The sequence below is a fragment of the Miniopterus natalensis genome, chromosome 19 (genome assembly GCF_054644295.1).
Source record: "Miniopterus natalensis isolate mMinNat1 chromosome 19, mMinNat1.hap1, whole genome shotgun sequence".
Classification (NCBI taxonomy): Eukaryota; Metazoa; Chordata; class Mammalia; order Chiroptera; family Miniopteridae; genus Miniopterus; species Miniopterus natalensis.
In genome coordinates this window covers 864,892-892,841 of record NC_142099.1, presented here as the reverse complement: position 1 = coordinate 892,841, position 27,950 = coordinate 864,892, and the positions used below count along the sequence as shown (strand labels likewise).

At 53.2% G+C, this 27,950-nt stretch overlaps 1 protein-coding gene across 1 annotated transcript; it reads right to left on the bottom strand.

Moving 5' to 3' along the window:
• SLC44A3 (solute carrier family 44 member 3) lies at nt 1-27,852 on the bottom strand. The gene is made up of 14 exons (XM_016216248.2): nt 27,766-27,852; nt 25,045-25,187; nt 24,512-24,648; nt 23,565-23,658; nt 21,622-21,782; nt 20,093-20,182; nt 19,562-19,686; nt 18,713-18,899; nt 15,209-15,374; nt 12,068-12,224; nt 10,309-10,392; nt 2,688-2,825; nt 1,147-1,383; nt 1-150 (listed from the first exon to the last, which is right to left on the bottom strand). The coding sequence occupies exons 2-14, from the start codon at nt 25,185-25,187 to the stop codon at nt 46-48; spliced, it is 1,824 nt and encodes a 607-aa protein (XP_016071734.2). The 5' UTR covers nt 27,766-27,852; the 3' UTR covers nt 1-45.
• Nucleotides 27,853-27,950: the final 98 nt, after the last annotated feature.

Sequence of the window (27,950 nt, the reverse complement as noted above, 5' to 3'; positions counted from 1 at the left end):
CTCGTAGAAGAGGGGAGCTTCCCGGGCGCAAATACCTAACGGCGCCTATCTCACGACGGGCTGGAGTTCAGTTCCTTCTTCGTGCCTCACGGAGCTCCTGTCTCTCTCCGGCCTTGCGCGTTGTAACTTACTGATCCTCTTTACAAAACTCTGAAAAACAAAAAGCCAAGTTAGACCAGGGTCATGGCCTACAGGCTGGCACAATTTACTTGGCCATATCGCTTTGGGGAATTTAATCTTTTAAAAAGTTTCCCTTGGTGAATTAAAATGTTGGGGGCACCGGGGTAGATTTCCAAGTGGGTTTTAAATCAGAAAGAAGTGTCTTTTCGAGAACAAGTACAAATAAGCTAAAGCGCTAGTGTATCTTTACGTTTCACGTGGAGAAGGGAGAAGACACATTGTTACAAACCACAGAGGTGTTTGTTGTGGAGCATCAGAGCCTGGCTGAAGGGAAGGGGCTTTGCCTGCTCCCTTTAAAAGCAAAGGGGCTCTCACACCTACGTTTTATGGCAACAGAATGAAAGACAATTATTCCAATGCCATTTGCAGGAAGAGATGAGAGATGAGATGTCACCAGCTGTCCAAACGCCTGTCTGCCCGGGATCAGGCAAATGACAGCTGTGGGGCAGGAGCTGTGGGGCAGCTGCCTATTTCCAGACTGAGGCAGCTCTGGCTGCACTCAGGGTGTGGCTTTCTGGGGGTGCTGCGCCCCGTTAGCAAACGGCCTGAGATGGCAGATCTGCCCCCACCCCAGCCAGACAGGGTGTCTCCACCACAGTGACTGCCCCTAACCGACACTGGGTGTGACACGATGCTCGGGTGCAAACGTGTTTTGGAAAAAGACCAGCTGTTCAACCCCCAGAGCATCTGAAAGGCCAGACCAAGCCATCAGCACCCATGGGACTCGGAAGGCTGCTGAGTGAATCCAGGACACCCTGTAGGCAGGGCCACTGGTCAGCGTTAATGGTGCGGCTTCACCTCTCTCCAGGCAGGTTTCCATACAGGAGGGGCAGGGCATCTCCGGCCGTGTCTGAGGAGCTCAGAGAGCCCCCAGGGGAGACGCTGAGGCTGGTTCACAGGCGAAGGCTGAGCCTTCCCCACCTGCGAGCGTGCAGATCGCAACGGGAAGTGAGGTTGTGTGCTCACCAAAAACTCCTGGTCCATGAAGTAGGGCTTTTCGGAAGATCCATCATTTGTTTCCAGGTCAGCAGCAAAACACAGGAAAAGTGCCCCCAGCACGGTCTCAAACACAGATAAGAAACTGTGGGCCACGAAGAAGGCAAAAAAGGCAACCAGGAGCAGCGGGACCGCCCACACCTGCAGCGCACGGTGGTAGTTAAAGGCCATCAGCCCGCCGAAGACCGTGAAGCACACCACCAGCACCTGTCAACACAGGAGTCGTGCAAACCTTTGTAAACGGGCGAGACCACTTCAGAAAGTGTTGCCGTCGGTTACCAGAGTTTCATACATGCATGGGGGGGGGCTGCAGGTGCAAAGAACGCTCATTAGAACATTTGGGACAAACGGTGATGGAAAATAGTAACAGTAAGGTAATAATAATAAAGAAAACAAGAAAATCTGGGACAATGAGCTTAGGAAGAAGAAAGCACGAACGGCTGTGGCCGCGAAGGGAAACCTGGCCGCCTGGAGGTGGGGCGAGTAGATGAACTTTCCTATTGGTGCCTGGTTTTCATATTTACCTAGTTGTCATGATACCTCACAAAACTGTTGCTTCGCTTTAAAACTCTTTTATAATCGCCACTTTTAAATGACAGTGTAACAGTCCGTCGAGTGGACACACTGTAGTTTAACTTGGGGTTATCTGTACCCCGAGGACTGAGCGGAAGGGCTGCCCAGAACTGCCGGGGGAATAATGGGATGACTCCCGGCTCTGGCTACGTGTAATTATTCTATTTCCTGGAGCAGGACCGCGGGCTGGGACAGACCTGATTCTCTGACAAGCACAGCCCATCTGGAGTCCGCTTTGCCCCCGGACATCCAAGAAGAGGGACGTGCCCGTCTGAGTGCCACTTGATTCAAGAAACCAAAGAATCATTGGTTTTCACAAGCTCATCAGCAGCTCTTAGCAATTAGGTGTTCGTTATGGGGAATATAGGAAAAACGGGTTGTTTCCCAAAGTAAAATAAAAAAATATAAATCTGTACTGAAGATGAAACTTCATTCCAAAAAATTTTTGGAAGGAGTTATTAGAAAATACATCACCCATAATCCTATGAAGCTAATGCAGACACTGGTACCCATTTAAATACAACTGCAACCTGGATTATTCAGGCTGCTCTGAAAGGCTCAGTCAGCTATCGGCTGTGCTTCCTTCCCATGCGAAGTCTCTTGGGCCCAGCTGAGCCTAAAAATATGTGTGCAATTAGCACACACCTGTCAGGCCCAAGCGTGTTGTAACTTGTCACTGATGACAGCTCACAATGAGAGCAATGCAGAGACGCCCAAATGCCACAGATGCACAACATGCTAAACCAGGAGGCCCGAGTCCCCACACTTGGCGTTGGCCAGGTCACAGCCGGAGCTGAGACCTTGCTCTATTTGGGCTCCACTTTGGAGAGGGTGCCAAAGAAACATCCGTTCCCATCCCAGTCCTGTTGTGTGGCTTAATTGTTGGACCCCCAGGAGCCTTTACTTACTATTTTAGTGAATTATCATCTTAGCCTCACCTTTCCTAAAAAAATGATGAAGTCTCCGAAACGGTTAACTGATGGGAAGTGACTTGAATTCTCGGATAAGAGCCTGAGAGCGTCTCTGGCGGAGGTACAAAAGTCTGTCCCGTTAATGGCCGTGGCCACGTACGCGTCCTGAAAGAACAGACAGTTAAAAAGAGGATGCCTGTGTCAACACAGAACGTTTGCAGGAAAAAAACAATGGTCCCTGTAAACCCGTGACAAGTCATTTCTTTTTAGGGTCTGGCGTTACCCACAGATGTTTTCAGAGTTGCAATAAGTGGGAAAGATAAAGCACTTTGGGTCAGGGGGTGGGCTGACCGTCCCCCTGCAAACGTGGAAATGAGGAACACGCTGTTTTTAAAGCGCAGCAGAGGCCAGGGCAAGAAGTCTGAGTGCTGGACACCAGGCAGACCCTCATGCTGGGAGAGGGTGGACCCCAAAGGCTCCGTGGGCGCAGGTGGAACCAGTGAAGGCCTGGGGCCCGGGGACCTCACCCCTTCTGGGGAAGAGACCACACTCAGGCCCTTGGAGGAAACTGGGCTCCCTGCACAAATTCAGGATTTACACCCAATTAAAACCCAGCCAACCCAGGAACATGGTGAAGGAAGGCTCCATCCGCCTGGGACCCTGAACTCCTAGGGTCTGGGGAGCCAAGAGCGCCGAGCCCCCCCCGCCCCCGGGCCAGCAAGGTGGAGCCCCACAGACAAGCACCCTCGAGGACCCCCAAGTGCTCACGGGAGAAATTTACCAAAGACCCAAGGGGGCGAGCTCAGCGCAGGAGAGAACCTGCCCCGGAGAGTCAGAGGTGAAGAGCCGCAGGGACTGTGCTGACGAGGCCGAGGAGCTACATCAGGAACAGCGAGCTCAGGGAGGAACAGCCAGCGTGGAAACGAGGAGGCCGGGAGGAAAGGGGCCCACAGGGGAGCCCTGGAAACGGAACTGGGAATGCGGGTAAAACGCCGCGGCGCCGACGTGTAGCTGCCGTCTCCTCATACAACAAGCGTTTTCATGTCAATCCACGGCTCTGACCATTTAAATTTTTAAGAAATAGGTATTCTATCGGGGGTTGGGGCGGCTGGGGCACATTAGACAATTTCAAATGTTTTGTTATTATAAGATGTGCAGTAAACATCTTAACTTCCTGATTTTGGATAATTTCTTAAAGATAAATTTCCAGAGATGGGATTGCTCAGAGGACGTGTGTGCGTGTGCGTGTGTGCGTGTGCGTGACAGACTGGAGACCAGGATCAAGGGCATTTCCGCAGCCCCCTCCCCCCATCAGCTTCGCCCCCGACCTTCTGGACACCAGCTGTAAATTTTCATTAGAACAAGATGCTGTTTAAAAGGGTGGTGGCTCCGTAGGCACAGGCTCTGCAGCCAGACGGTCTCTGGGTTCAGGTCCCAGGCCCACAGTTAACTGGCCGGCTGTCGTGGGCAAATGATTTCACCTCTCAGATCTGTCTCCCCCTCTATAAAGTGAGTTACAGCACCTGCCACGCAGGGATGCTGGGTGGGGAGGGTGGATGAAAGCCGGTGCTCCCCATAAAAGCCCGAGCAAGGCGCCCGGCTGTGGGAAACGCCGCCCAGGTGGTTGTCGTCACTGGGCCCTCACAGCATGACCTCATTTACAACCGGGAAGGAGGCAGCTCTGCCTGCACCCAGGAGGGGTGGGAGGGCCCCAGTCCCCCCCACCGGGTCCAGGAGGGGCAGGGCTTGCTGTCCAGACCTCGCCCCAGGGCCTGGCAGGGCCTCTCTGTGCTGCGGCAGCTCCAGCACCTGCCCCCCCCCCGCCCCACAGAGGCTCTCAGGGTCCCTCCTGACCCACCCGGGGGGACACAGTCCCCGTGGAGATGTCCTTTCACTACAGAACAGGGCCCTGTGATGAATCCAGCTCCACTCCTCACAGCAGTAGATGGATTTTGCTCCTTGGTTGCAAGGATTCCAGGATTAGAGTACTTTCTCCTGTGTGTGCCGACTCCCTGGATTTTGGCCCCCGGCCCCTGATCGCCTTTAGCGTGTCACGTGCACCATTGGAACAGTGAGGGGGCGTCACAGGCGCACCACAGGCCCCAAGTGCATCACAGGCCTGGGATTACATCTGAACGTGGGGGGGGCAGGACCACGGCGCTATTGCTCCCATTTCACAGAAAACTCTGATTACTAAAGAGAACCACAAGTGATTGAAGATTACTTTTAGGGAACGGAAAAGCTGGGTTATGGCTCTGAGAGTGACCCAGGAATGTTACTGCAGCTTCGACACACGGAACATTTTTGCCCCCACAGTCAGGGCCTGTGTCCCTCCCCGGCCCAGGGGGCCCTCGCCCTCCGGCTACATGAAGGGGCCCTTCTTTGGGTCAGGACGGGCAGGCCCCAGGCTCTGCTGACTCTTACGGGAGGTAAACAGAGTCTCCCTGGTGTAGGAAGGCCGGCCCTGCCAGGGACCGCGCCGTGAATGGCAGCCTTATTTCTGGAAGGCTCCCTGGCAAAGTCCTGACGGTCATTAACTCAAAACGAGAACCACTGAAACGAACCCGAGAGGCTGCAGAGGAGCCCGGCATTCACGATCCCCCAGAACTGAAGGCGCAGCGGTGAAATCTGAGCCCAGGCACAGCCCACATGCCTCGGGACTGATGGTAACACTGGCAGGATCTTCCCGCAATGTGTTCTCATCACAAACACACACTGCGGGGGGGGGGGGGGGGGGGGGGGCGGCCTCGGGGCCTCTAGGCCTGGCTGGCCCGGGAAGAAAAGGTCGAGAGTTCACTGTCGACAGGTGCCAAGACCAGAGCGCCAGGGAGTGAGGAGACCCCAGTTCCTCCGGGGGGGCCAGGTGTGCAGGGGGACCTGCCTCTGCTGAAACCTGCCCTGAAGCCAGGTACCCGGCGGTGCTGGGCTGTTAGCTTACTTTTAGGATGGCTTTAATATTTTGACCTGGGGGGCTCCCAACCACCCAGCCCTGCTCTCCATGGCCTTTCAGATACAAGGATGAATGGTCGCCTGACTTCAACAGGAGAGATGAAGCTAGAGAGACACTGAAGGAACATCTGAGTTTCGGGCAAATGTACCTTCATGCACAAGGCTCAGGATTCTGAAAAGTCTTCCTAAAATCATGGTGAAATTGCTAAGAGGCGAGAGGACTTATTTTCTCTTCACGCTGTGTCTACACGGAGGCACCGATGGTAAAGAGCAAGCCCCCTCTCCTCCCACCTCCTGCTGTTCTGTCAGGACTTCGAGCATTTACAGCATTTACGGTGACAGTCTTGGGTCCTCAGAGGTCCCTGCACTGCCACGGTGACTGTCCCCCCACCCTGTGCCAGCTGTACCATCCCCTCCTCCCTCTCCGAGAGGCCGATGCAAGTTGAATGGACGCAGGAGAGGCCTTGGACACACCGAGGATGTCTTCCCAACACTTCTTCACACAAAACCCAAATTTCATTGATGGTCCATCTGTTCCCTCAGTAGAATGTAAGGTTTAGAAGGCACCTCGGCATCACCCAGGGAAACCCTCTCATTTTCGTGACCAGGAGGTGGAAGTCTCAACAGGCTGTCGCCAGGCAAAGCTGACAGAGCTGGGACAGGAATTAGGGGTCCACAGCCAGTGCCCCGCCTCCCACAAATCCAGAAAACACCATATCAGGGAGCTAACTGCCCCGTGCTGGGCTTGACGAGCTGGCAGAGCGGCAGGTGGGGGCCCGCGGCCCTGCAGAAGGGCTGCCCCCAGTCAGCTACAGAGCTCTCATCACGAACCCCACGGGCCAAGCGTGACCTGTGGAGGAGACGGGCAGGCAGAGCGAGGCCCGGTCTCACCCCAAAAGGAGAGGGTGCTGACGCCCATGGGGGGAAGGGGCGTTAGGGCCTCACCCTCCTGAGCCCGAGCCCTGGGACACGCCCCCAGCAGGTGGGAGTCGGCTTCGGAGGGGCAGCCGGGAAGCGAGGCTGTGGCTGCCTCTCTCCCAGACAGTCCGGGGCCTCGGACAAGCAGGTGTCGCGACTCCTTTCTGTCTAGAGCCGGGGCGGCAGCGAAGGCCAGGAACAGCTGGGCAGGGGGATTAGCACTGCCTATAACGGGCCCAGCTGCAAACGGTCCCAGCACACGTGTGAGCGTCCTTCTCGACGCGCACAGGTGGAGGCCCCTTCCCGCTCCGCCACCAGCCGGCCGGCCCAGAATAGCTCCGCAGCAGCGGCGCAGGCCGTGGAGTTCGGAGCCACTGCCGTCCCGGAGAGAAAGGCTGTACAAAGCCTGCCACAGCTGCCAGGCAGCAGGGGGCACCCACAGGCCCCAGGTCTGGGCCGGGCACCGCAAGAGCCCGCATGAGGTCCTCGGGGTCTTTTAAGCTGACCCCTCATTCTGCCAGAGCTCAGCAAGGTGGAGGGATCCACCGACTTCCACAAGGTGGCAGAGCCCACGGAGGCCACCCCTGACCAGGTGCTGCCTCTATCTGGGCCCGCCCGCAGCTCACTTCCTGCACCTGCTCCCACGTCCGCCGGGAGAACAGAGGACTGAAGGGAGCGCAGTGCTCATGGGATACAAATACAAAACGAATTAAACGGCCAGATGAGCCACAGAAGTGAGATGCTCATTAAGATGAAGAAACTGCCCTTGAACCCTGGGTGCACCGGCGCCAAGTGTCCTCCCCAGTTGGCAGCAGTTGCAGGCTCTGCATGGTTGCCGGGCGTCGCCATGGCAGCCAGAGGTCTCCACAGAAGCATGACTTTAAGTCCTCAGGAAACTAAGTAAAACACCAGTTTGGGTTCCTAAATAGCACCTCTGGGTAAGCTTTGGTAACATACCATGTACTTACTGATGGGTAAACAGCCCTTAGTCGCAAGCGGAAGGAATTTCCATGAGCTTCGGCCACTGCCTGCGAGAGCTGAAGGGGGGGGGGGCCTGGAACATCCGGGGCACTGTGCAGCCCCCGGGAAGCGTCCTGGGGCCCAGCGGTGGGTTTCAGAACCAGCACCAGAGCTGGGACAGAGGTCAGCATCCCGAGGGACAGGTCTGCACGCAGGGGGACACTCCCACGAGGCCTGGCTTTGCTCTGTACTCAGTTTCACCACAGTCCCCTCCCCCATCGTGCCTGAGGTCAAATGTCTGAAAAGAGCATAAATAAGTGGTGGCTGGATAGGTAAACGTGCCAGACGCGCACATACAACCTTTTCAGGGAGACACACATCTGGTATTTACGATGCAGACGAGTAATGAGACACGATGGGGGGGTCGCATCCCCCCACCCCCACTCTGCAAGGGAATGACTCCGGCCTCGGCCTGGGTGTCCACAAAGTGCAGCAACTCCACCGGCCTCCCTCCCTGACCAGGGAGGACAGATGAGGCTTTAAGGTAGTGACCAGCTCCTTGACGCTACGTCAAGAGGAGGGTCTGGGTTCTGATGGCCACGGGTGGGTCCCCCTTCTTTAGCATTGCCCAGCCCCTGCTGCACAGAAGGGAGAAAACACCACGGGCCTCGGCCCCTTTAAATCTGATTTCCAGAGAAATCGTCCCCCAGTGACTCACTCCAGTGCTGGGAAATTTTTCAAAAGGCTAAATTCCTCGTCTCACCCTCAGCTCACGTTCCTCTGTCCCCTGCCAAGTGAGGCCAGCAAGAGCGCTGACCACCCTTAGGCAAGGATTGCCTGCACCCTTCCAAGCCCTTACTGCACCCGGCTCTCCAGCAGCTGACTGGCACCGGAGGGGACACAATTCTTTCTCTCCTTTCCCTTCTTCCTCCGCTTTCTCAGTCACTTAAACCTCAGACCTCCTAGCGGCGCCCAGGTCAGCTGCAGGGGCCACGCCACTCAGATGCTCTCAAAGCCGGTTTAGGTTGTCAACCCCAAGAAGGAATGCACCTGCCCAGAGGGACCCCTTGTGGTGGTTCACTGAGCCCAAAAGTCACAACCAGAGCCCAGCAGCCACTGTTTGCAGAGGCCTCAAAGGCAGGATCTACCTTCCAGGCAAAGCCACAGGCTGCCTGGCCAGCCCCCTGCACTGCGCTCCTGCCGGATGAGCTGCCCCCACGAAGTTCTTGGAATCCTATTTCCACCAATGGGCTATTATGGCCTGTCCCATCCAATCAGAGCTGCACAGATATACACTCATTTGCACCTTTACTGACCAATCAGAGTGGCTCCATAAGGCACAAATCTGACCAATCAGAGTGTGCAAACTTGGATTCCTCATTTGCATAGAAATGGACCAATGGGGGATCAGGGCAGGAGCTCCCTCTACATAAGCCCACCTCTCTCTTGCCTCATGGGGGGGACATGGCTCAGTGTCCCCTGGAGGCTGTGTTTCCCCAGTTTGCGGTGCATTGGCTGCAGTTACATTTTTGTTGACAAGCTCAAGGCCTCCTAAGGAGGCTCCCTCTTTGCAACACTGATTCAGCTGAGCCCTTCTGTCCCTCAGGGACACTCATTCCCCCTGCACGTCTGTATAAGGATTCCTTACTTTACATGGGTAATAACAGTGTGGTTAACACACCCTTCGAACTCCCAAGGGGAGAGGTGCTGGGTAAATACAAGGAGATGAAATTTAAGAATGCCGAAAACACGTCAACAGGCAGAGGAAACACATGTGAACATGCACGAGACAGTGGTTGTCAATGTGCTTCAGGAGCAGAGCCCTGTCTTCAGAGGAAGCCTCCGGTGGAATCCACTCCTCAACCAGGTAAGAGTGGAGCTGCTCTGGTGGGAAGGTGGGGGGGGGGCGCTGGTGGTTCTGGGCCAGGGCCCGCCCCCTCCTCGCCTGTTTCTCTCCCCACCATCCACAGGGAGCCCCCTAGGCTTCCACAGGGCAGTTTTTTGTTTTTTCAGTCCTCACCTGAGGATATTTTTCCATTGTGGAAGGGGGGTAGGGAGAGAGATGTCAATGAGAGACACACATCGATTGGTTGCCTCCCACACAGGATCGAACTTGCAACCCAGGTATGTGCCCTTGGCAGGAACCAATCCCGGGACCCTGCAGTCCGCGGGCAAAGGCTCTAACCACCAAGTCAAGCCAGCCAGGGCCAATGTTTCTGATTTTTAAAGGAATATTTGTAGCTTGAACAGGAAAGGGGGTGAAGTATATAAAAATCCAGGAGGTGTCTCTTTTCCTATTTCAGGAAAATTATAGTTCCTGGGAAGACACTGAAAACGAGCTGTCGGTTGACAGATTATATTCATCACAGTGGGGTTTCCAAAGCCTCTTCCTCTGTTTATTTCTGAAAAGAGAAGTGCATTTCTTTCCAAATTTGAAGACTGGCACTAGGGACCTGGCGTCCTCACGTCAGGGCCCATGAGCTCCAGCCCACATCCAGCCAAAAGCCCACTTTCCCCTGGCCGGAGTTAAGCATAATTGTCACATTTTAAAAATGGTAGAAAAAACCCCAGAAGATTTCTGGACGCATGAAAATTCTGTGGAATTCAAACTTCAGTGTCGTAAGAAGCAAGTTTTCCTGAAGCACAGTCAGGCCCGTGGCTGCTTGGCCACGACCACGGGAGAGCTGAGCAGCTGCGACAAGACCAAATAGTTACATGACCTGGCCAGTCACAGAAAAAAAGCTGCCAATCCCTGACTGGAGAGATGGAGCCCAACTGTGGGCCCCTCTGTGTGTCCCTGGGGCATGTGGCTGAGACATACCTGGTGGAGATGGCGCAGGTATCTGTCCAAACAGCAGAGACAGCAGACGCAGCACCTGAGCACACACCTGGACCAGGCCCTCTGCTGCGGGTCGGGGGCAGAACCAAAGGGAGAGAGTCAGAGACCACCAGGGGGGAGGCGAGCGGCAGGTTCTGCAATGCGCTGTTTCTACCTGGAGATGACACACCTGGGGACGCACTGTGGCAGCGCTCATGCGGTGTGGGCCAAATTATTCTACTGCGCATGCTCCGGCTGCTAATTATTGTTATTACCAGTGGCCAAAGTTTCTCTCTTGTGGGCTTACCGGCTACGACTGCTGCTGACCTCAGCAGGAAGGGAAAGGGGTTAGCCCGTGTTTACTATCAAAGGTAAAATCTACACCCTCTGGTGCCAGTAAAAAATGCTCTCTTCCTTCGTCTCCCCTTCAGTGTCTTCAAGGATAAACTTTGCTCTTTCAAACCAGCTTAAGTCATGACAAATTCACATCCCAAAGACAATAAAATGAATTACACTTTGTAGATATTAGTTATGTGCTGATGGGGGAAGAAAGAATCAAGTTTAACTTTTTTGGAAATAAATCCAATAGTGAGACATTCACGGCTAAATTTTAAGAGATAAGTTAGTCCCCTGAACTACAACTTGGACTTGCGTACAACTGAAGAGAGAATAAAGACACTTGGAGGAGGTGGTGACTGAATGCACCGTACCCACGGCCCAGAGTTTTAAAAAAGGCCTGAAAACAATCCTGAAATAGTCCTCTGTGAGGACCCCAGAATAACTCGGCCTTATATGGGCATTTTCTTGTCCCAGTGTCAATTCAATTGCATGAAACTTGACCTGGATACTTGTCAGCCTGGCTGTGGCCATGGCCGTGAATGAGCCATTTACCGAAGGAAAGACCTTCCCCGTTTACTAAGAACTCTTAGGAAACCCAGAGGCTGGAGTCAGGTTTGTGAAACTCTGACCAAGTCCCGAAGCTGCTGGGGGTGGGGGCGGGGGCGGGGGTGGGGGGGCAGCGCTGTGTGAGAACAGAGATGCTGGGAAAAGTCCAGCCTGCCCTGTCTGGGGGGCCAGGAACACCCTGAGAACAGCTGTCTCCCTGGTGCTCTGGTTCCCACTGGCATTCATAACCAAATGGGCATGGAAATAAAAACCAGGGTGGAGAGAACCCAGCACAAAAGCCCTACAGTTCTCTGTCTTTGGAGCTGAGATTTGGGTCATCTTGCCCATTTCTCACTCTTGAGTGCGCTCAGCAGTCCCTCCCTCCCTCCCTCCCTCCCTCCCTCCCTCCCTCCCTCCCTCCCTCCCTCCCACACACACACACAACCAGTGACTCCCCACAGCACCCTCTAGGAAACGCAAAAGGCAGGGAGTACTCTATCATTAAAACATAAACAAATATTCTTCTTAGCTTGTATTATCGTGTATTTCCTTTCTTTAAAAAAAAAAAAAAAAAAAAGCATCTAAATGTCCACAAAAACTAGTTTAAATTTGCTGGGAAGAATTCCTCCCATTTGTTTAGCATTTAAACAAGGGGGAAACCACCCCACTCGGAACTACTCCCCCACCCCACCCTCTCCACCTCCACCTCCAGGGTGAAGAACCAACACATGAAACCATAAACAGAGCTGCCAGGACAGAAAGCTCACTGGGGCCGAGGGGGCAGGGGGTGAGGGTGGGGTAGGGGTGGTGGTGGCCTTCTGAACAGCCACCGTCACAGGCCCACTCCTATCCTGGGACCCGCTGACCTTGGCCTCACCTTGTCTTTCAGGGTGTTGGAGATGTACATGAGGGCGGCCCGTGGAACCCTCACCATGGGGATCAAAAACGAGCCCTTCACAACTGTCCCTTGGTGGTAGCAGAACAGGGTGGAGAGAGATGACAGGATGGGGCGACCGGGAGGGTCATTTTCATTTCTGGGAACAGGAGGAAAAGACAGCATTTTAAAAACGCTGCTGAAAAGGGAACGGAGTCTGGTTCAGATCAGCGATGGCACAACAGTACCCAGCGGTGATGCAGAAAGCACTGGGCAACGTTTTCCTGCTCCTTGGTCACTAAGGACAAAGCAGTTTTTGGGCTAAGATAACTGTTTGTGGCACTCAATGCCACAAACATAGAGTAGAAAATTTTTAAAAAACACTGATGTGTTAAAATAAACCAGGTTACTTCTTTAAAACACTCACCCCTTCCACCAACCCTGTAAGTTGCCTATTAATCTCATTTTCATTTTAGGAAGCTTAATCCTGTAACAATCTGCAAGGTATAAATCACACATGGAAATCCTGCCTGCCCTGGCTGCCCGGTTGAAGTCCCTCCTGCATCACATGACCAGGACCGCGGCCAGGGAGGGAGCCTGAGCTCTGCTGGAGCCGCTGGGCCGGGAAGTCTGGCCTCAGCACTGCTCTGGGCTCCTGAAATCCAGCCGATCCCTACACTCCACTAAAGGCCGCGTCAGTGGGAATCATTTACGGGACTTGTCATGACACAGCTCCCAAGAATGTGAACCCGAGTCCCACAGGCTGAGGAAGGAGTGAGAGAGAAAAGCACAGCCTTTTCCCTGCCCAGACCTGAGGGTAAAACAAAGGCGACCCTCCCTGACCCTCGGAATTGTGCTGAGCCAGTTCCAGAAAACGAGGGCCTTTCTGGGAATCCACCTCTCCGACTCCCAGTGAAGCTGGTCCCTCCCAGAGCAGGATCCCCAGCGAGGTCTGCTTGCTAATGAATCAGGGTCTGAGGCGAGCCTAGTCTGACGGGGAGGGACTGCGGCCAGTGGTGTACTTCGCGGTTAATCATCCAGGATGGAGAAGAGAGCGCGTGGAAGGGGGTCTGAGCGTCGCCGCCACGAAAGGCCGAGTGTGTTTCAGCTCAGTGTCCCCCGAGGAGGAAATGCCAGGGAGCTGCAGCTGACAGGAATAACTGTGATCTGATTACAGAAGAGCAGAGCAGGCCAGGAAAGTCTGACACATTCGCTCCCTTTTCTCTTTTTTTTAAAGGATGAATGTTTACGTTTCCATTTAGGTTTGTAGGGCTTAGAAATCAAGGTGCTCAGGATGGGGCCTGAGGGGCAAAGGGAAAGACAACAGAGCCCCCCCCCCCCCGCCCCCGCAGACACACACACACTCCTAATTTTCTATCCCTGGAGACAATATTTTAGCTGTATATTCTTACTGCTATTTCTTGATTTTTCAGTTGGGATATTGTCTACTGACATCCCACTGTGAGGACTCAGGTTTAGCTCTTACACAGCCTCCTTTCCCCATCCCCCCTCCTGCTCAGTAGAATCATATTGAAGCTTTTCCTTAATGTCTTTTCCAGCTTTACTGAGATATAATTGACCTGCAACATTGTTTAAGTTTAACCTATATAGTGTGTTCATTTGATACATTTATATGTTGCACAGTGACGACCACTATAGTATAGCTAACACCTGTCACATAATTACCATTTCTTCTTTGTGGTGAGACCATTTAAGATCTACTCTCTTAGCCACTTTCAAGCATATAATACAGTCTTATTAACTCTAATCACAGGGCTGTATGTTACATCCCTATAACTTATTCACCTTGTAACTGGAAGTTTGTACCCTTTGACCAACATCTCCCCATCTCTTTCCCCCAGCCCAGCCCCTGGCATCCTAGTCGTTTCTATGAGTTCGGCTCTTTTTAGATTCCACAGATAGGTGAGGTCATACAGGTGTGTCTTTCTCTGTCTGACTTATCTCATGTAGCATAATGCCCTCAAGGTCTATCCATGTTGTCACAAGTGGCAGGATTGCCTTCTTTCTCCTGGCTGAATAATATTCCATTGTGTGTGTATCTAATATCTCACATCTTCCTTCTCCATTCACACACTGACAGGCACTTAGGTTATTTCCATATCTTGGCTACTGTGAGTAATGTTGCAATGAAATAGGAGTACATATACCTCCTACAGACCCTGTGTTTATTTCCTTTGGACAAAGATCCAGAAGTGGGATTGCTGGTTCATAGGGCAGCTCTATTTTATTATTTATTTTTGCAACTCTATTTTTAATTTTTTGAGAATCCTCAGAGCCTGGGCTGCAGCCCCTTTTGTGTCCTACGAGTGCGGAGTGCGGGGCTCCAGCAGCAGCCCTGTATGAAGAAGCCTCAGCTGCTCCTCACGAACAAGAGTAACTGCTCAGGGCAGGAGTCACCCTGACCCACTTCCTTACCCCCAGGAACACCGTTTATCTGCTCATTTGGTCTCAGAGATTAGAGGAGGGTCGGCCCAAAGGGGACAGAACTTCCTGCTCTGAGTCCCAGTCTGTCGGTGTCCTGGCCTGTTCCTCTTGCCCAAGGCTTTACTGTTGCCCGACATGGAGTCACACACGGTGGTGTGTGGGAGTGTGCGCCTTCAAACATCCTATGAGGTGATGGGGCATAAACACTTAAGTATCACAGGGAACAGAGGCAAGTAACTCACTCACTAGTACATATATGAACATGAATGACGTGCTGTAGTTGCCTGAAGTTCCCTGAGAATTTAAAGTGGTTTTCCAAGCGCACACCCTCCTCTCTGCATAAAGGACATCAGGTTTGCAGAAGTGACTTCAGTGCAGACTAGTCCTTGCCTGCAGGGTGAAGTTGGTGACAAAGGACACGGGTGACCCTTCCTCTCAGGCATTGCTCCCTCCTAAGCGGCATGATTATCTCCCCGTGTGGCTTCCTCCTGAATTTTCTATCTTAAAGAGCATGGAACTGTGACAGATGTATGAGATACTATTTCTTTTCACCACCAAATAACTGTCCAGACAGATTTTCAGCTTCATTGAGCTCCCACCAACCCCTTTGCAGGGGTCACTTCAAAACCCCAGAATTCCTTTTGAGAGGCAGAACATGACACACACGAACAAACCCAGAGGAGCACAGGCTGGACCTACCTGTTGAAGTAACAGGTGGCCACCGCCCCTGCCACAGTCATGTGTTGGCACGCGAGGATGAATTCGCTGGTCCAGATGAGGCCCACTATGTGGTAGCCCCACATGTACCGAATGCCCAAGAGAGGCTCATACTCCACCTGGCCACCTTCGCCGACCTGGGCTGCTCCTGAGGTTTCAAACACAAACGTGTTACACCAATGCTTTCAACAGGCCCACTTCCTCACCCCTGGCCTGTGGCATTGAACAGATGCCCTCGTAAAGTGTGAGGCGCCTCCCCCAATTTAAGATCTCACAGCAAAAACTACACATTCTGAGCACATTTAGCTTACAAACACTATAAACAACATTTACGGTATGGAGTAGTAGGCAACGTGCGGGACGTGGGACATATGCCTTCACATTCATTCCACTTTGTGGATGAGAAAACTAAAGTCTGGAAGAGTCACGATACTTTTGTAACATCTCACCGCTCGTGATAAGCGGAAGGAGAATAGAAAGCCAGAGCCGCGGTCTTTCCACCACACCTTCGTGATGCAAACGAAACCTCCGTGGCTGAAGCCACCCAAAGCTGTTAGGACCACGTGACAGAACCCACGTAACAAAAAAACTTAGCCTTTATCAAAGAAACAAGGATCTTATTTTTTCTCTGAGGGATTCATTCCAGATTTCATTTTGAGAACAAGTCTTCCAGCATATTTTAAATGTCTGTTGGGCCTCAGTGCTCACCTTTGAGGTTTCCCCACCCTGGGGAGCCTGGGTCAAGCTATTTGGCCTGTTAGCATTTTAGTGCTTTTATATACAACACCCCTTTCCTGGCGATAGTCTGAGTGGACGGCCTGGTAAGTGGTTAATATCGGGCCTGGTCCATAGAAATGTCCCTCCAGAGTGACAATGACCACCATCACTATATTTCAGGAATATAATACCGTATCACACCGAGGGCTGCAGGGTAACCCCAACGACACCTGCCATTCGTGGGCTATACCCTGCTTGGTTTGCTCCCATCTAAAAAGCCCTGGAATTGGCTCCACAGTTTGATTCCATTTTATTTGCATTGGTTAGACCCAAAGCCCAGCTCTGCAGGTTGTTCCTGTGCTTCTAGAAATAAACTGTGAGAAGGTGGGCGCTCTGGCCCTCGGTGAAACCTGAGCAACATGTAAAGACAGCTCCGTATTTCCTTTCGTAGCTGGACATGGCCTTCAGGTTCATAATTCAGGGCCTTTGACATTCACAACAGGGTCTGTGGGAAGGAAGCGGAGACACCCAGCCTGCCACAGAGCAGGCAGACACCGGACGACGGCTGATCCGTCCCCTCCACTCTGGGTTCCACCTGACAAGAGTCAATTGTGAGAGAGCTCGGGCAGCCTGGCCTGCAGAGGGAGGGATGTTGATATTGATCACTGGGCTCTTTCTGGTGTGGACAGTCTCTGCTTCAGGTAAGGCGCCGACGAACTCGGATGCTTTTCCTGAACAGCTGTGTGTTGGAAGAGCATCCGGTTCCACAGGATGTGAACTGACAGGGCTGGGGGCCAGGTCAGGGGAGCCTCAGAGAACCACTCCAGGAACATCAGAAGTGACAGCAACCAAGCAGCACACTGGTCCTGGGATGGGCCGCCATGGTGCAGAAACAGGACACGGTGCATGGTTTGGGGTGGAGAACAGGAGGGAGAAAGGGTGGGTACAAAGGCCCTGATGCTGACGGGGGCCTCTCCTTGTGGCTGCCCTGTGTTGCCCACGGCACAGTCACAAGTGCCCCAGCTAAGCAGGTGGCAGCAGCTAACACGACAAGTCAAGGCCTTTAGGCCCTGGGCACCCCCACATTCCTCTGGACGGCTGCCCGTTTTTGAACATCGAACGGAAGCTGCCTTCTACTTTTTCTGCTCCGGTTACACCGGCAGTTTACAGCCTTTCCTTTGGGTGGGCTTCCTTAGCTCTCCACGTACTAACTAGCATTTTAGACCACACAGTTCTTTGTTGGGTTTGGGGGTAGGCCTATGCATTGTGGGGTGTTCAGCAGCATCCGTGGCCTCTACCCATTTGATGCCAGGGGCATCTTCCTGCTCCTCCAGTCATGCCAACCCCAAATGTCTACAGACTGCCAAACGCCACCTGGGGGACAAAATCACTGCCTGAGAACCACTGGTATGAGCAAACCTCTGCAGCAAGGCGCTCAGGCTTCACTCCAGTGAAAGCCTAGGAAGTCCCTGGGTGGGGCGGGTGTTCATGCGCACATGACTGCCCTCTCCTGGTCGGCCATGTCCCTGCAGTCAGGAGCCCCAGCAAGGAGCAGTTACTTTGTTACTAAGCTTGTTACAATATAGCTACCAGGAAGTGTAGCAAAGTTAATGGGACCAAATCCCCGGATGCAGTGGGCCTCAGGGATGGTAGTGGAAAGGGCACTGAACTAAGAAAGGACTTGGCTCCAGTCTCACTTTTGACATACATCAGAAGCCACCTCAGTTCTCTTAGCACAAAGATGAAGAGGGTAGACAGACAGCAAAAACCTGGGGCAGTGGCCACAGGCTTGGCCTTGAGAGTCACACAGCTGAGAGTCACACCTTTGCGCTGACCCAATGGCTGACCAATCTCAAGTGGGTTATGGGGCCTTTTCACATCTGTTTCATCCCGTCAGACCCGCTTCTCACTCCCTTGGTGCTCCAACCCTGGCTCATGGCTCTAAATGCCATTCACACAGCTGTCACCAGGACTAAATGCGGAAGGCGCCTGGAATAGTAAGTACGGCACAGGGTTAGGTGTAACTGAGGGACAGGTGGATAGGGTTCCAGCTCTGAAATTCACAACTGTTTATTAAGCATCTGCTGCACGCTGGAATCATGCTGAACGTCAGCTATTAGGGTGGGAATGAAAGCGGCAAACAAAAGGCAGGAAGGAGATACCAACTGGGTGACTATCCGGCACTCACATGCAGCTAGTCTGGCCGCCTCCCCTTCTTCTGGGCTGTTTTCAGCTCCTCCTCTGACCTCACTCCCAGTCAGTGGGCTGCCTGGCTTTCTCCGAGAAAGCCCCTGCCGGCGCCTATGGCCTCCATCCACCCGCTATCTGCACGTCTGGAATCTGACCCCCTTAGTTATCAGCATGTCCTCAATTTGACCCCCTTCCTACGATAGCCTGTCCCTGACCCTAAGGCCACCCCCACATCCTTTCTCCCCAACTTGAAGGCATCTCTTCAGAACCCTCCCCCTCTCTTGCTCCACAACAATACCCCTCTCTACAGAATCATTCTTATTTATCTCCCATCTTTTTAAACATCTACCCAGGACCCCCTCTCCTCCTCCAGCTTCCCTGCCATTTCTCCTGTGAAACACAAAACCAGCCGCTCTTCAGGCCAAAAGAGGGAAAAGAACCTCCCGCTTCGCTTCCCCAGGAAAGAGCCCCAAGCCCCGTCTCTGATGTCATCAGACACTCTCGCTGCTCAGCATGCTCGGCCCCCACACACCCGGCTGACGGTCCCGACATGGGGACAGCCCCACACCATGCCCTCACCTGCGGTGCCCAGGCTCAGGAGCACGGTCACCCAGAGCACCCAGAAGACAAGGAGGATGGTGACTGTCCACAGCGGCTGGGCCAGCAGGAAAGGGCAGCTGCTGATGGCCTTGTTTGTGACCCGCAGAAGCTCGACTGCCAATTTCACTCTCTTTCTCAGGATAAAAATTGAGATGAGCAGAACAGCCTGGCGAGAAAGGGGTTAAATTATTCAAAGTGATAAAAATGGAGAGGGCTTGACGCAAACCCTAACCTTTCACTGACATCTCAGCAAACAGTCCTATTAAAGCAGCTGCTCCTCACTTTCACTGTCATCGACAGATAAATTCTAAAGTGCAAACTCAGCACCTACTACATGCTGGTCCGTAGGCGAGGTCCTGCCGCTGTGACAGTGAACAGGATGCAATTCCTGCCCTAGGGGAGCCGGCAGGGAGCAAGAGACACTGAGAATAAGGTTGTGGGCTGGGGGACAGCCTTCCACCAGGGGCTCTGGGAAAGCACGAGGCCTGCAGGGGCCCGAATACGCAGGACGGAGGTGGCCTGACCACGCCCCTCTCCCTGCGGAAAACATCTCACCCACATCCTGGCCCAGCCACTGCCTCTCTCTGACCCCGGCCCCGGCCGGCTTCTAGGAGCCGACAGGCCTCAGTGTTTCTCAGTGTTCAAAGGTTCTGCTGTGTCCCTGTGTGATTCAGGTAAAAACAGAGCCACAGGTCCTCATTCACCACCAGCTACGGCTACACACGGGAGGTGAAGGACACACGTCCTCACTGTTTCAGCTAAAACCCAGTTATTTGGATTCAGAGCTCTGGCTGCTACGTGGCCACCCCCCGGATGCGCATCTCTCACCGTGAGAACTGTGGACACCACGGCGAAGCCCAGCAAGCACCTCATATTGTCCCTCTCTGTGTCCAGGGCTATGCTCAGATCGGCGGTGTAGTCGTAATACAGCCACCACAGGACACCACAGACGACTGGGAAACAGGACACCGGGCTCAGCACCTGACTCAGGTGACCACCCTCCACCTCCACCGCGGAGCCCGGGATGGGACCACACACTGGTCTCAGCCACACAGCGGGTCCCAAATCCCTGGGCTTCCTGAAGGGGCTGGGCAGGGCCGGGGCCACCCAGACAGCGAGTGGACGCTTGTCTTTGGGAGACGCAGGTTGGGGCTGTGTGAGCAGCGGAGAAGCTGTGCCAACGGGGTGGAGAGGACCGGCTCGTCTCTGTCCCGTCTGTGCCTGTGTCTTCCACGTGCAACACTATGGGTCAGGTGAGAGGACTCCCTGCAACCCACTTAGCTCACAACATAGACTTAACTTGTACACCCAACGGGAAGGTCTTCAGTTAATGAAAAGGAGCCAGGTGGAGGTACTTACACAGCAACCCCACCACGACCAGTGCGGCCAGAGTGCGCACCAGGAGGCTGGAGACCAGCCGGAACGCGAGCATCGCGGCCAGGGACAGGGCTGGAAAGAAGCAAAACACAAAGTCCAGCGACCACCATGGGGTGAGGCGGGGCCGGCTCTGCCCGCAGGAGGAGGGGCAGCGGCTCCCGCAAGGTCAGTCTGCAGGGATTATTCCCAAACACCTCAGACTTTCTTTTCCTTTTAAGTCCAAATGAGTCATTTAACTTTTTTTTAAAATCACACTAAACTCTTTTGACTTCGTACTGAGCCTATGTAAAGCTCTCACTTTAAGTGTCTCAGATATTCTTATTAAATAGGAAACATAATGCCTTTTAAAATGAAAGATTTAAGATTCTGATGATAAGCTGTGTGTGTAAAACGTCTGCAGGACATTCTCCAGTATTTGGGGCTTTCAGCTTTTAGATGTATTCTACGTATTCCAGTGAGTTTACAGATACTATTTTACTTTTTTTCTAAAGAACTCAGGGAGACGTGTCAATGCTTCTGTGAGGAACACGAGTTTGGAGTCAGACAGGTCTGGGCCAGGTCTCAGCTCTGCCACCTCCTGTACTAAGCCCTGACCAGGTCACAGCCTCGGCTCCTCTCCCACCAGTGGCCACAGGGTTCTGATGAGATCTGAATGACTCATGCTCCACGCCTGGCACATCTGGGTCATAGAAGTCTGGAAGTTATGTAAGGACGGCTAGTTAAGCATCTCCCAGCATCCAGGACTTAGTAACCTTCCAGGACTGAAATCATGGAAAACTCAATCTGTCAACAGAAACCAGGGGGTTGGGAGGCGGCCTGGGGAAGCGGGAGATGTTGGGCCGTTCCTACTGTTCACAGCAGAGGGTATAAACTGGTCACAGAGTTGGTCCATTTTCACAGGGCTCCTCACACTGAAACTCCGAAATGGGAAGTCAAAGGGTTGAGAGGTGGGTGTTGCTTCTAGAAAGGCCTGGAAGAGGCGTGTCCTAGCTCAGGCCTTGCCCTGCCTACAACCCAAAGCAGGGTTGTCCTTGCAGGAGTGGACACACCGGGCCCTTGCTGTCTCACTATTTAACCTGGAGGCACCGCCTCCCTCCCAGGCTCGCCCCACAGCTCTAGCTTGCTGACAGGGAGAAGGCATGCTGGCGGGAAGACATGTGTTTCTGGCCCCTTCTGACAGTAGTACTTTTCACAGGTAGTTCGTGAACTCCCTATCAATCTACTTTGCACCCCTGTCCTCACGCAGAGCTGAAGACCAGGCACTAGAACAAGGTCACGGGGTTAAGGTGCCCCCACCTAGTGAGGCCTCTGGGCAGAGAGCCAGCGGGCCTTCCCCAGGAACTGTCCCCTCTCCCTCTTCACCCTGAAACATGGAAAATACCTATAAAGGAAATATACACAGTGAAGCTTTACATGTAAGTTAAGAGGCTGATTTTCATTGTGCAACATACATAATTATGAGAAACTCCAGCAATCCGTAAGTCATCACGAATAAAATTAAGTGAGCTCACCTAGTGCGAGGACACACAGGCCAAAGATCGTGTCTCTTCCCGACATTATCCCACTGAGAACTCGATGGAGGGTGTCAGCATCGTTTATCAGCACAGGTGCAAACAGGGAGTAGCACTCCGGCGTTTGGGGGATGCATCGGTTAAACAGAGGGAAAGACTTGCTAAACACAAAAGGTGGGAAAAATGGTAAAGGGGTTTAATCTTTAAAAAAATATGTTTAAAATTCTCAAAAACCAAGAAAGCATAAGATTAGCAGTAATAAAAAGAGGTCTAGCCCCCTGTATGCAGAGAGCCCCTCAGCAAGTCTGCCCAGCAACTCCTGTTGCCATGGTGACAGCTGACTGATGCCTCGGATGGGAAATGACCGTGGGGACCCCTGGAAACCAGGCACCTGGGAGATAATTTGGGGAGCAGCCTTGCTGACACTCATGCTTGGCCCTTCTTAGACACACACTACACCCCCAACACAGGAATCCCAATTCTTATGTTTAGGTCTAGGGTTCACCTCACGTTAATTTCTGTAACGTGAGGTCGGAGACCTCATACAGAATGACCAGGAGTCACTTCCCCCAATGTCTTCCACTCTTTCCTGCACCATTTGTTCAAAAGACTTTTTTTCCTGTGAGATTGCCTTGGTACTTTCAGGAATATCACTGGCCATGTGCACGTAGTTCCGTTTCGGGCTCTCTACCCTGACCCATGCATCCGTCTGTCTGTCCTTCCTGATTCCCACACCACTGTTCTCATCGCTCTGACTTCATACTAAGCCTTGAAGTCAGGTGGCGGGGCCCTCGAACTTTGTTCTTCTTCTTTTTGTGACCCTAGGTCTTTAGCTTGTCTGTTTTTTAGAACAAATGTGTCAATTTCTACAAAATTATATTGGGAGGATTGCATTGTATCGAAATATTTTAAATGTGTGGGGGACTCAAAACAGTATGACCCTGAACTGCAGCTTGTCGGTGACCTACTGCGGCTTCCCTCACAGCTCTTAAGAGTCTCACCTGGGCACTCAGACCTTCCTGACACTCAGCCACAGCTCCAGAAGGGCACTTGCACCTCACACGATTGGCCGGGGAGGAGGGAACAATTGGTCCAGTCAGAGAAAGGCATTCAAAACATGTGCCCTGGCCCTACAGCCCCACTTCTCAGGTGCTTGAGCTTCTGCTCCTGGCAGGGCTCTTCCACGATAAATACGACCATTCCCACCTCAGGACAAACACGCACTTGTGCGAGGAAAGGAAATGTAGCCCTCGGGGCTGCTTCTCTGTCCCTGACTCTGTCTGAGAAAGGCCAGTGGGTCCCGGTTTGTCTTCAGGTGAAAAGTTAGCATTGGAAAGGCCTGATCTGGGGATGAAGGGACTAGTCTGGATGGTGACCCCTAGGTCACATGGTATGTCCCCCAACTCGGTGGGAGCCCAAGTTGGCCGTCTGCCGGGGAAAACGAGCCCGGTGGAGCCCTGCCTGCTCTAGCGACAGACACAAGCGTGGGCGCTGCCTGGGCCTGAGTGCCAGCGACTCCGCTTGCTGCCTGCACAGCCCTCGCTGTCTCTGCACCACTTTTCTCAGCTGAGAAACAGGAATGAAAACAACACCCACGGCACCGAGGTTGTGTGAGGTCCCAACAAATGAATCCACCTCAACAGCTTACAAAGTATCTGCCTGGCAAGTATCAAAAGCTCTATGTTACCATGGCCAGTATCAAGATAGAAGCCTCCCAGGGAGTTACAGTTGCCCTTCGCTCGCAGTAAGAATAAATCCAGCGGTGGTCAGGTTCCCACCTCCAACCCTCTGCACTCCTCCTGCAGGAACAGCTACAGAGAGTGTTCTTTTGAACACCCGTCTCTCCCCTCGGCCCCTCCCACAGTACCTAGAGCAGTGACAGACATGGCCCGGTACCCAGTCACCTTTGCTGACAGGTAAGGGGAAAGTACGGAAGCTCTTACCTTGGAGGGACTGGGAGCCTGGGGCACAGTGAGGCTGCGTTTGGATTCTGGGCATAGTCTGCAGAATTCAAACTGTAAATGCACAGGAAGGACCCTGGAAGCAGAAGATACAGGGACGGTAGCACCTTCCCACCTGTGCCCATGTTCCCAGGGGAGCCAGCCAAGAAACCAGTCGTTTTACAGAACTGTGCGGAGACAGAACAAATCACTCACATCTAGAAAACAGGTCTGTGGGCTACCCCAGAGACGGAGAACACACACCACTTGAAGCCAAGTGAGGTTCCCCCCCCCCTTTCTCTCTCTCTCTCAAGCCCCAAGTTCACAGCTAAAATGACAGTACTCTCATTACATGATTGGTGGTAAGCGATTTGAAGGCTATTTACTGGGCAGGCTGGGCATCTCCACAGGCAGATGAAACTGGCAGGGGGTGGCCTCCAGTTTCCTTTCTTTGGTTGTGTAATCCTTAGAGAATAAATCTGAAATGCATGCTAAGAGCGAGGTACTTCAGTTCCACAAACGTTTGGTACAACTTACAACTGTCTGACGTTCAGCAAAAGGAGCCACGGGCCCTGACATTTCAAGGAAAGAACGCACCCATCGGCAGTGCAACCTGGGGCCTGCAGGTGCTTCTCCTGGACTGTGTGTCCACGGAGCTCTCCAAGCCCTGTCCCACTGCCTCCGGCTGTCTACCCTACACTCTAGGGAAGGCCATTTCCCAGCAGGGAGCAGAGAACAGCTGGAGATTCAGATAGAACCAGACACACCCGAGTGGAACCGAACACACTCAAGAGATCAGGTCTGTGGCCTTTTCTACACAAGAGGCCCCCACAAGGACAGTTTCCACCTTCCCAGAGCAGTTGGTGTTGGGTAAGATATCTCGTGCAGGTGTGTGCAGGTGACCCCGCCACGGCTCCCGCCTCAGGCAGTGCCCACCCCTCGGTATCTACCGGTGCTGTTGGCAAAGCGCTGGACCTCTTCCAGGGAGGTGAGCTGCTCTTCAGGGCAGTGGGACACGCAGAGGGCGGGGGAGCCGAGCCGGCCATCCTCAGCCTCCAGGTGGCAGGAGTTCATGAAGAACACGTGTCTGGGAAACAAGGAGACAGGAGGGGACTGCCTGAGAGCAGGTCTTCCCATTGGGGTTCAGTGTGGGTCTTAACAAACATCCACATACTATCAAATGTGGGTAGAACCAAGCAAACTGTCAGTGAAAGGCCTCAGCAGGACTTGGTGTGCACATGCCCACGGGGGTCACCTAGTGTCAGCAGCTCCGAAACCACACTGTTCACTAACTTTCCGGTCCAGGTTCGTAGCGGAGGCTGAATCTGACTTAGGGCCACTGATGCTAAGCCGTGTCCTTGCTCCGCACACACCTCCCTCTTTATGAGATGGACTCAGAGTTTTGAATGGAAAACAGTCCCAGGCTCAAAATGACTAACTTAAACAGTTTGAAATGTAGCTCCTCTGTAGGTTGGAAACTTACTTTTTTAGGGTCATGTCCTGCCCCGAAAGAGGGGCCCCCTTCACTGGGGAGTTCTTCTTGCCACACACGTTGCCAAAGCTGTCATAGCCGAAGAGGAGCCTCCCTGCGGCCCCGGCTGCCACCGCATAGCCTGTGATGAACATCTGGGGAAACCCGGAGGGGGCATGTGAGAGCCTGGTCAAAGGGCTGAGGAGCGGTCCCCCCTCACCTGAATGTTGACATAAATGGAACCAGGTCGAAAACAAACAGCCCAGCATCACTGTGCTCCCCACTCCAGCAAAGGACAGTTAGGACCCTGTGCCTCTATCACCCAAGTTCACCAGGACACCTCGGGTTTTATCTAAGTATCCAGGGCTGTGCCACTTCTTTCCCCCAAAGGAGGCTCTCACTCCCCCAGCGCCTGCTCAGTATCACGGGAGATTCCAGGATGGGTGGTCGCCTTCGCTGGAGGGCGGGTCGCACCGCCTTTACTTTCTGGGTATGACTGTGACTGCATGCCCACCGCTGGCATGCAGGCTGGCCCGGCCCAGCACACGCCCCTGCCCTTCCGACGTGGGGGTGCTGAGACCTGACTGGGTCAGGACTTGGAGGAAGGGAGGGGGTCCCGTGCCTCTGCCCAGCTCAGCAGAGCTCTAACGATGAAGCTGTATTTTCCACTTATCCACATTCCTAAAGTTAATATCCCCCTTGGGGGGCTCATGGGGAAGATGGAAGGGGATTTGGGGGGGGGGGCTTGGGTAATTTTGAGTCCCTGCCACATTGCTACTACTTTAAACCATCAAAACTTTGAATTTCAATCACAGCATTGCAATTCCACACGACAGGTGACTCAGTAGGTGTGTGTACCAGGTACGATGGGGCCACCAAGGAGGTCAGTGTCCATGGTACTGGGGGGGTCGGAAAAAGGAGTCTTGAAAGATGAGTAGGAAAGGGCGAGGTGGGAGAGGGCAGTAGGGTAAGTAGAGGCAGAGGTGGCCCACACCTTGAGGCCGTCTGGGCTATGGGTCCTGTACAGACACAGACCAGGCTGGCGCTCTGTCCATCTGCAGGGGCCATCCCTGCTCATAGCCCTGGCCCCAAACCTCCTCTGTCTGGCCTCACCTGGGCAGCACCACCAATAGTCACCCTGTCCACATGCCCTCAACGTCAGGATGTCACAAGGCCTGGAAGACTGCCCAGCAGAGGCAGAAAACACACTCCCTGTTCTGTTTCAAATGTCTGTGGTTTAAAAATGTCGCAGAAGCCCAGCCGGGCGTGGCTCAGTGGTTGAGCATTGACCTAGGATCCAGCGATTCGGGTTCAATTCCCGGTCAGGGCACATGCCCAGGTTGCAGGCTGCAGCCGATCAATGACTCTCTCATCATTGATGTTTCTATCTCTCTCTCTCCCTCTCCTTTCCTCTCTCTGAAATCAATAAAGATATAAAAAATATATATATCAAAAAATAAAAATGTCGCAGAAGATACGAAAAGCCAGTCAGCTAAGAAAGGGCTCTCATTATTCAGATCTAATCTAGTACAGAGAACACAGGCATGTGGAAGCCTGCAGACTCATTTTGCAAGTGACACATGATTTTAGAGCACTTCCCAGCTCTGTGCCACCTCTCGGATGGCTTGTCATTGTTCAGGCTGTGATGTCCCCAGGCAGCTGTTGGCAGTGATGCACTAGGTTTGAACTTCAGAGGGGCTAGGGAAGATCGTTAAAGAACATAAGAGCCCAAGGTCAAAGCTGCCAGGTGCAGGAAGGACAGAGGCTCCCTGCGTTTATACAATAGTGGACCCTGATGGAAACACCAGCCTCCTGTAGGAAGCCCGAGAGCCATGATATGGGCAACACAGAATTTCAGTTACACCTTTAAGGCTGACTGGTCTGTCTGTGTGACACCAGCTGGGAAAGTCAACAATAAATGCTTTTCTAGAGAGAGAGGAATGGGGAAAAGAAACGTGGTATCTTAGAATCTATTCCAATTTAGTTCTTCTCAGCAAAGGTGACTCCTCTCTGGTGGCTACAATTGGGCTTTATGAATTAATCATTATGAGGCACAAATGCCTGCCTGGACCTGGACTGGACACTGTCACGAGCATGGCCTTCAAGGAGGCCACGTGAGGCTTTTTCCACTGTTCCCCACGACTCCAATGTAAGTGGCAAAGCCTCAAGATTCAGCTTCCATGGGACACACCCAGGACTACAACAGCACAGCCCGCTGAGGTCTACCAGCAATCACACACCTGGAAGTCAGGAAAAAACTGAGGGAAAACCACCTACTAGCTAGAGGGTCTACAGCACAGGCCTGTCTCCCTAGGCTAAGAGTCATCTATTTCCAGGCTCACCTTGGTTTTTCCTGTTAGAGGAACAGCAACACTTGAGGGACATTTTAATTTGGGGGCTGAGATGGTAAAAGAACTTCCACGAAGTGAGCTCGGAAAAGAGACCACACATGAGCTATTAAGCAATCCCATTGCAAGGGGACCTCACGTCCTAAGGGACACAGCAGGGACCAGGCAGCCTGTCCAAGTGAGCAGGCCGGGCAGGCTGACCCACCTGGTCAGGACCCCCCAGGGTGGGTGCTCATGCTGGCCACTGGCAGGTGTCTCTCACTGCAGCACCAGCTTTCACCTGGGAGACGGCCTGCTCCGCCCAGTCCCCCCCCATGCGATTTACATTTGGGGCAGTTATGGGGGGCCTGCCGGCTGGTCTCCCCTGCTGGGCAGCCGCACTTACCAAGCCCGTCCAGAAGAGAAAGAACAGGAGCAGCCAGGGCGTGTCTGTGCACTTCCTGTAAATCTGAGGCCTCCACTCTCTCTGCCCCGGGGCGCTCTCTGCAGAAACCTTCCAGAAAAAGGGAGAGTTGCAGAAAAGGGGTAAGTCACCGTGTGGGTCCCAAACCTGGAAAAGGAACCAAACTC

What these genes read in the sequence shown, in the direction of transcription:
- SLC44A3 (XM_016216248.2), bottom strand. Translation starts at nt 25,187, where the DNA reads ATGTTCATCACAGGCTATGCGGTGGCAGCCGGGGCCGCAGGGAGGCTC. An exon ending in CAGGACATGACCCTAAAAAA is followed by an intron (nt 24,649 to 25,044) that starts GTAAGTTTCCAA and finishes CTTGTTTCCCAG; the next exon opens with ACACGTGTTCTTCATGAACT. An exon ending in GGTCGTGGTGGGGTTGCTGT is followed by an intron (nt 19,687 to 20,092) that starts GTAAGTACCTCC and finishes CCTGTTTCCCAG; the next exon opens with TCGTCTGTGGTGTCCTGTGG.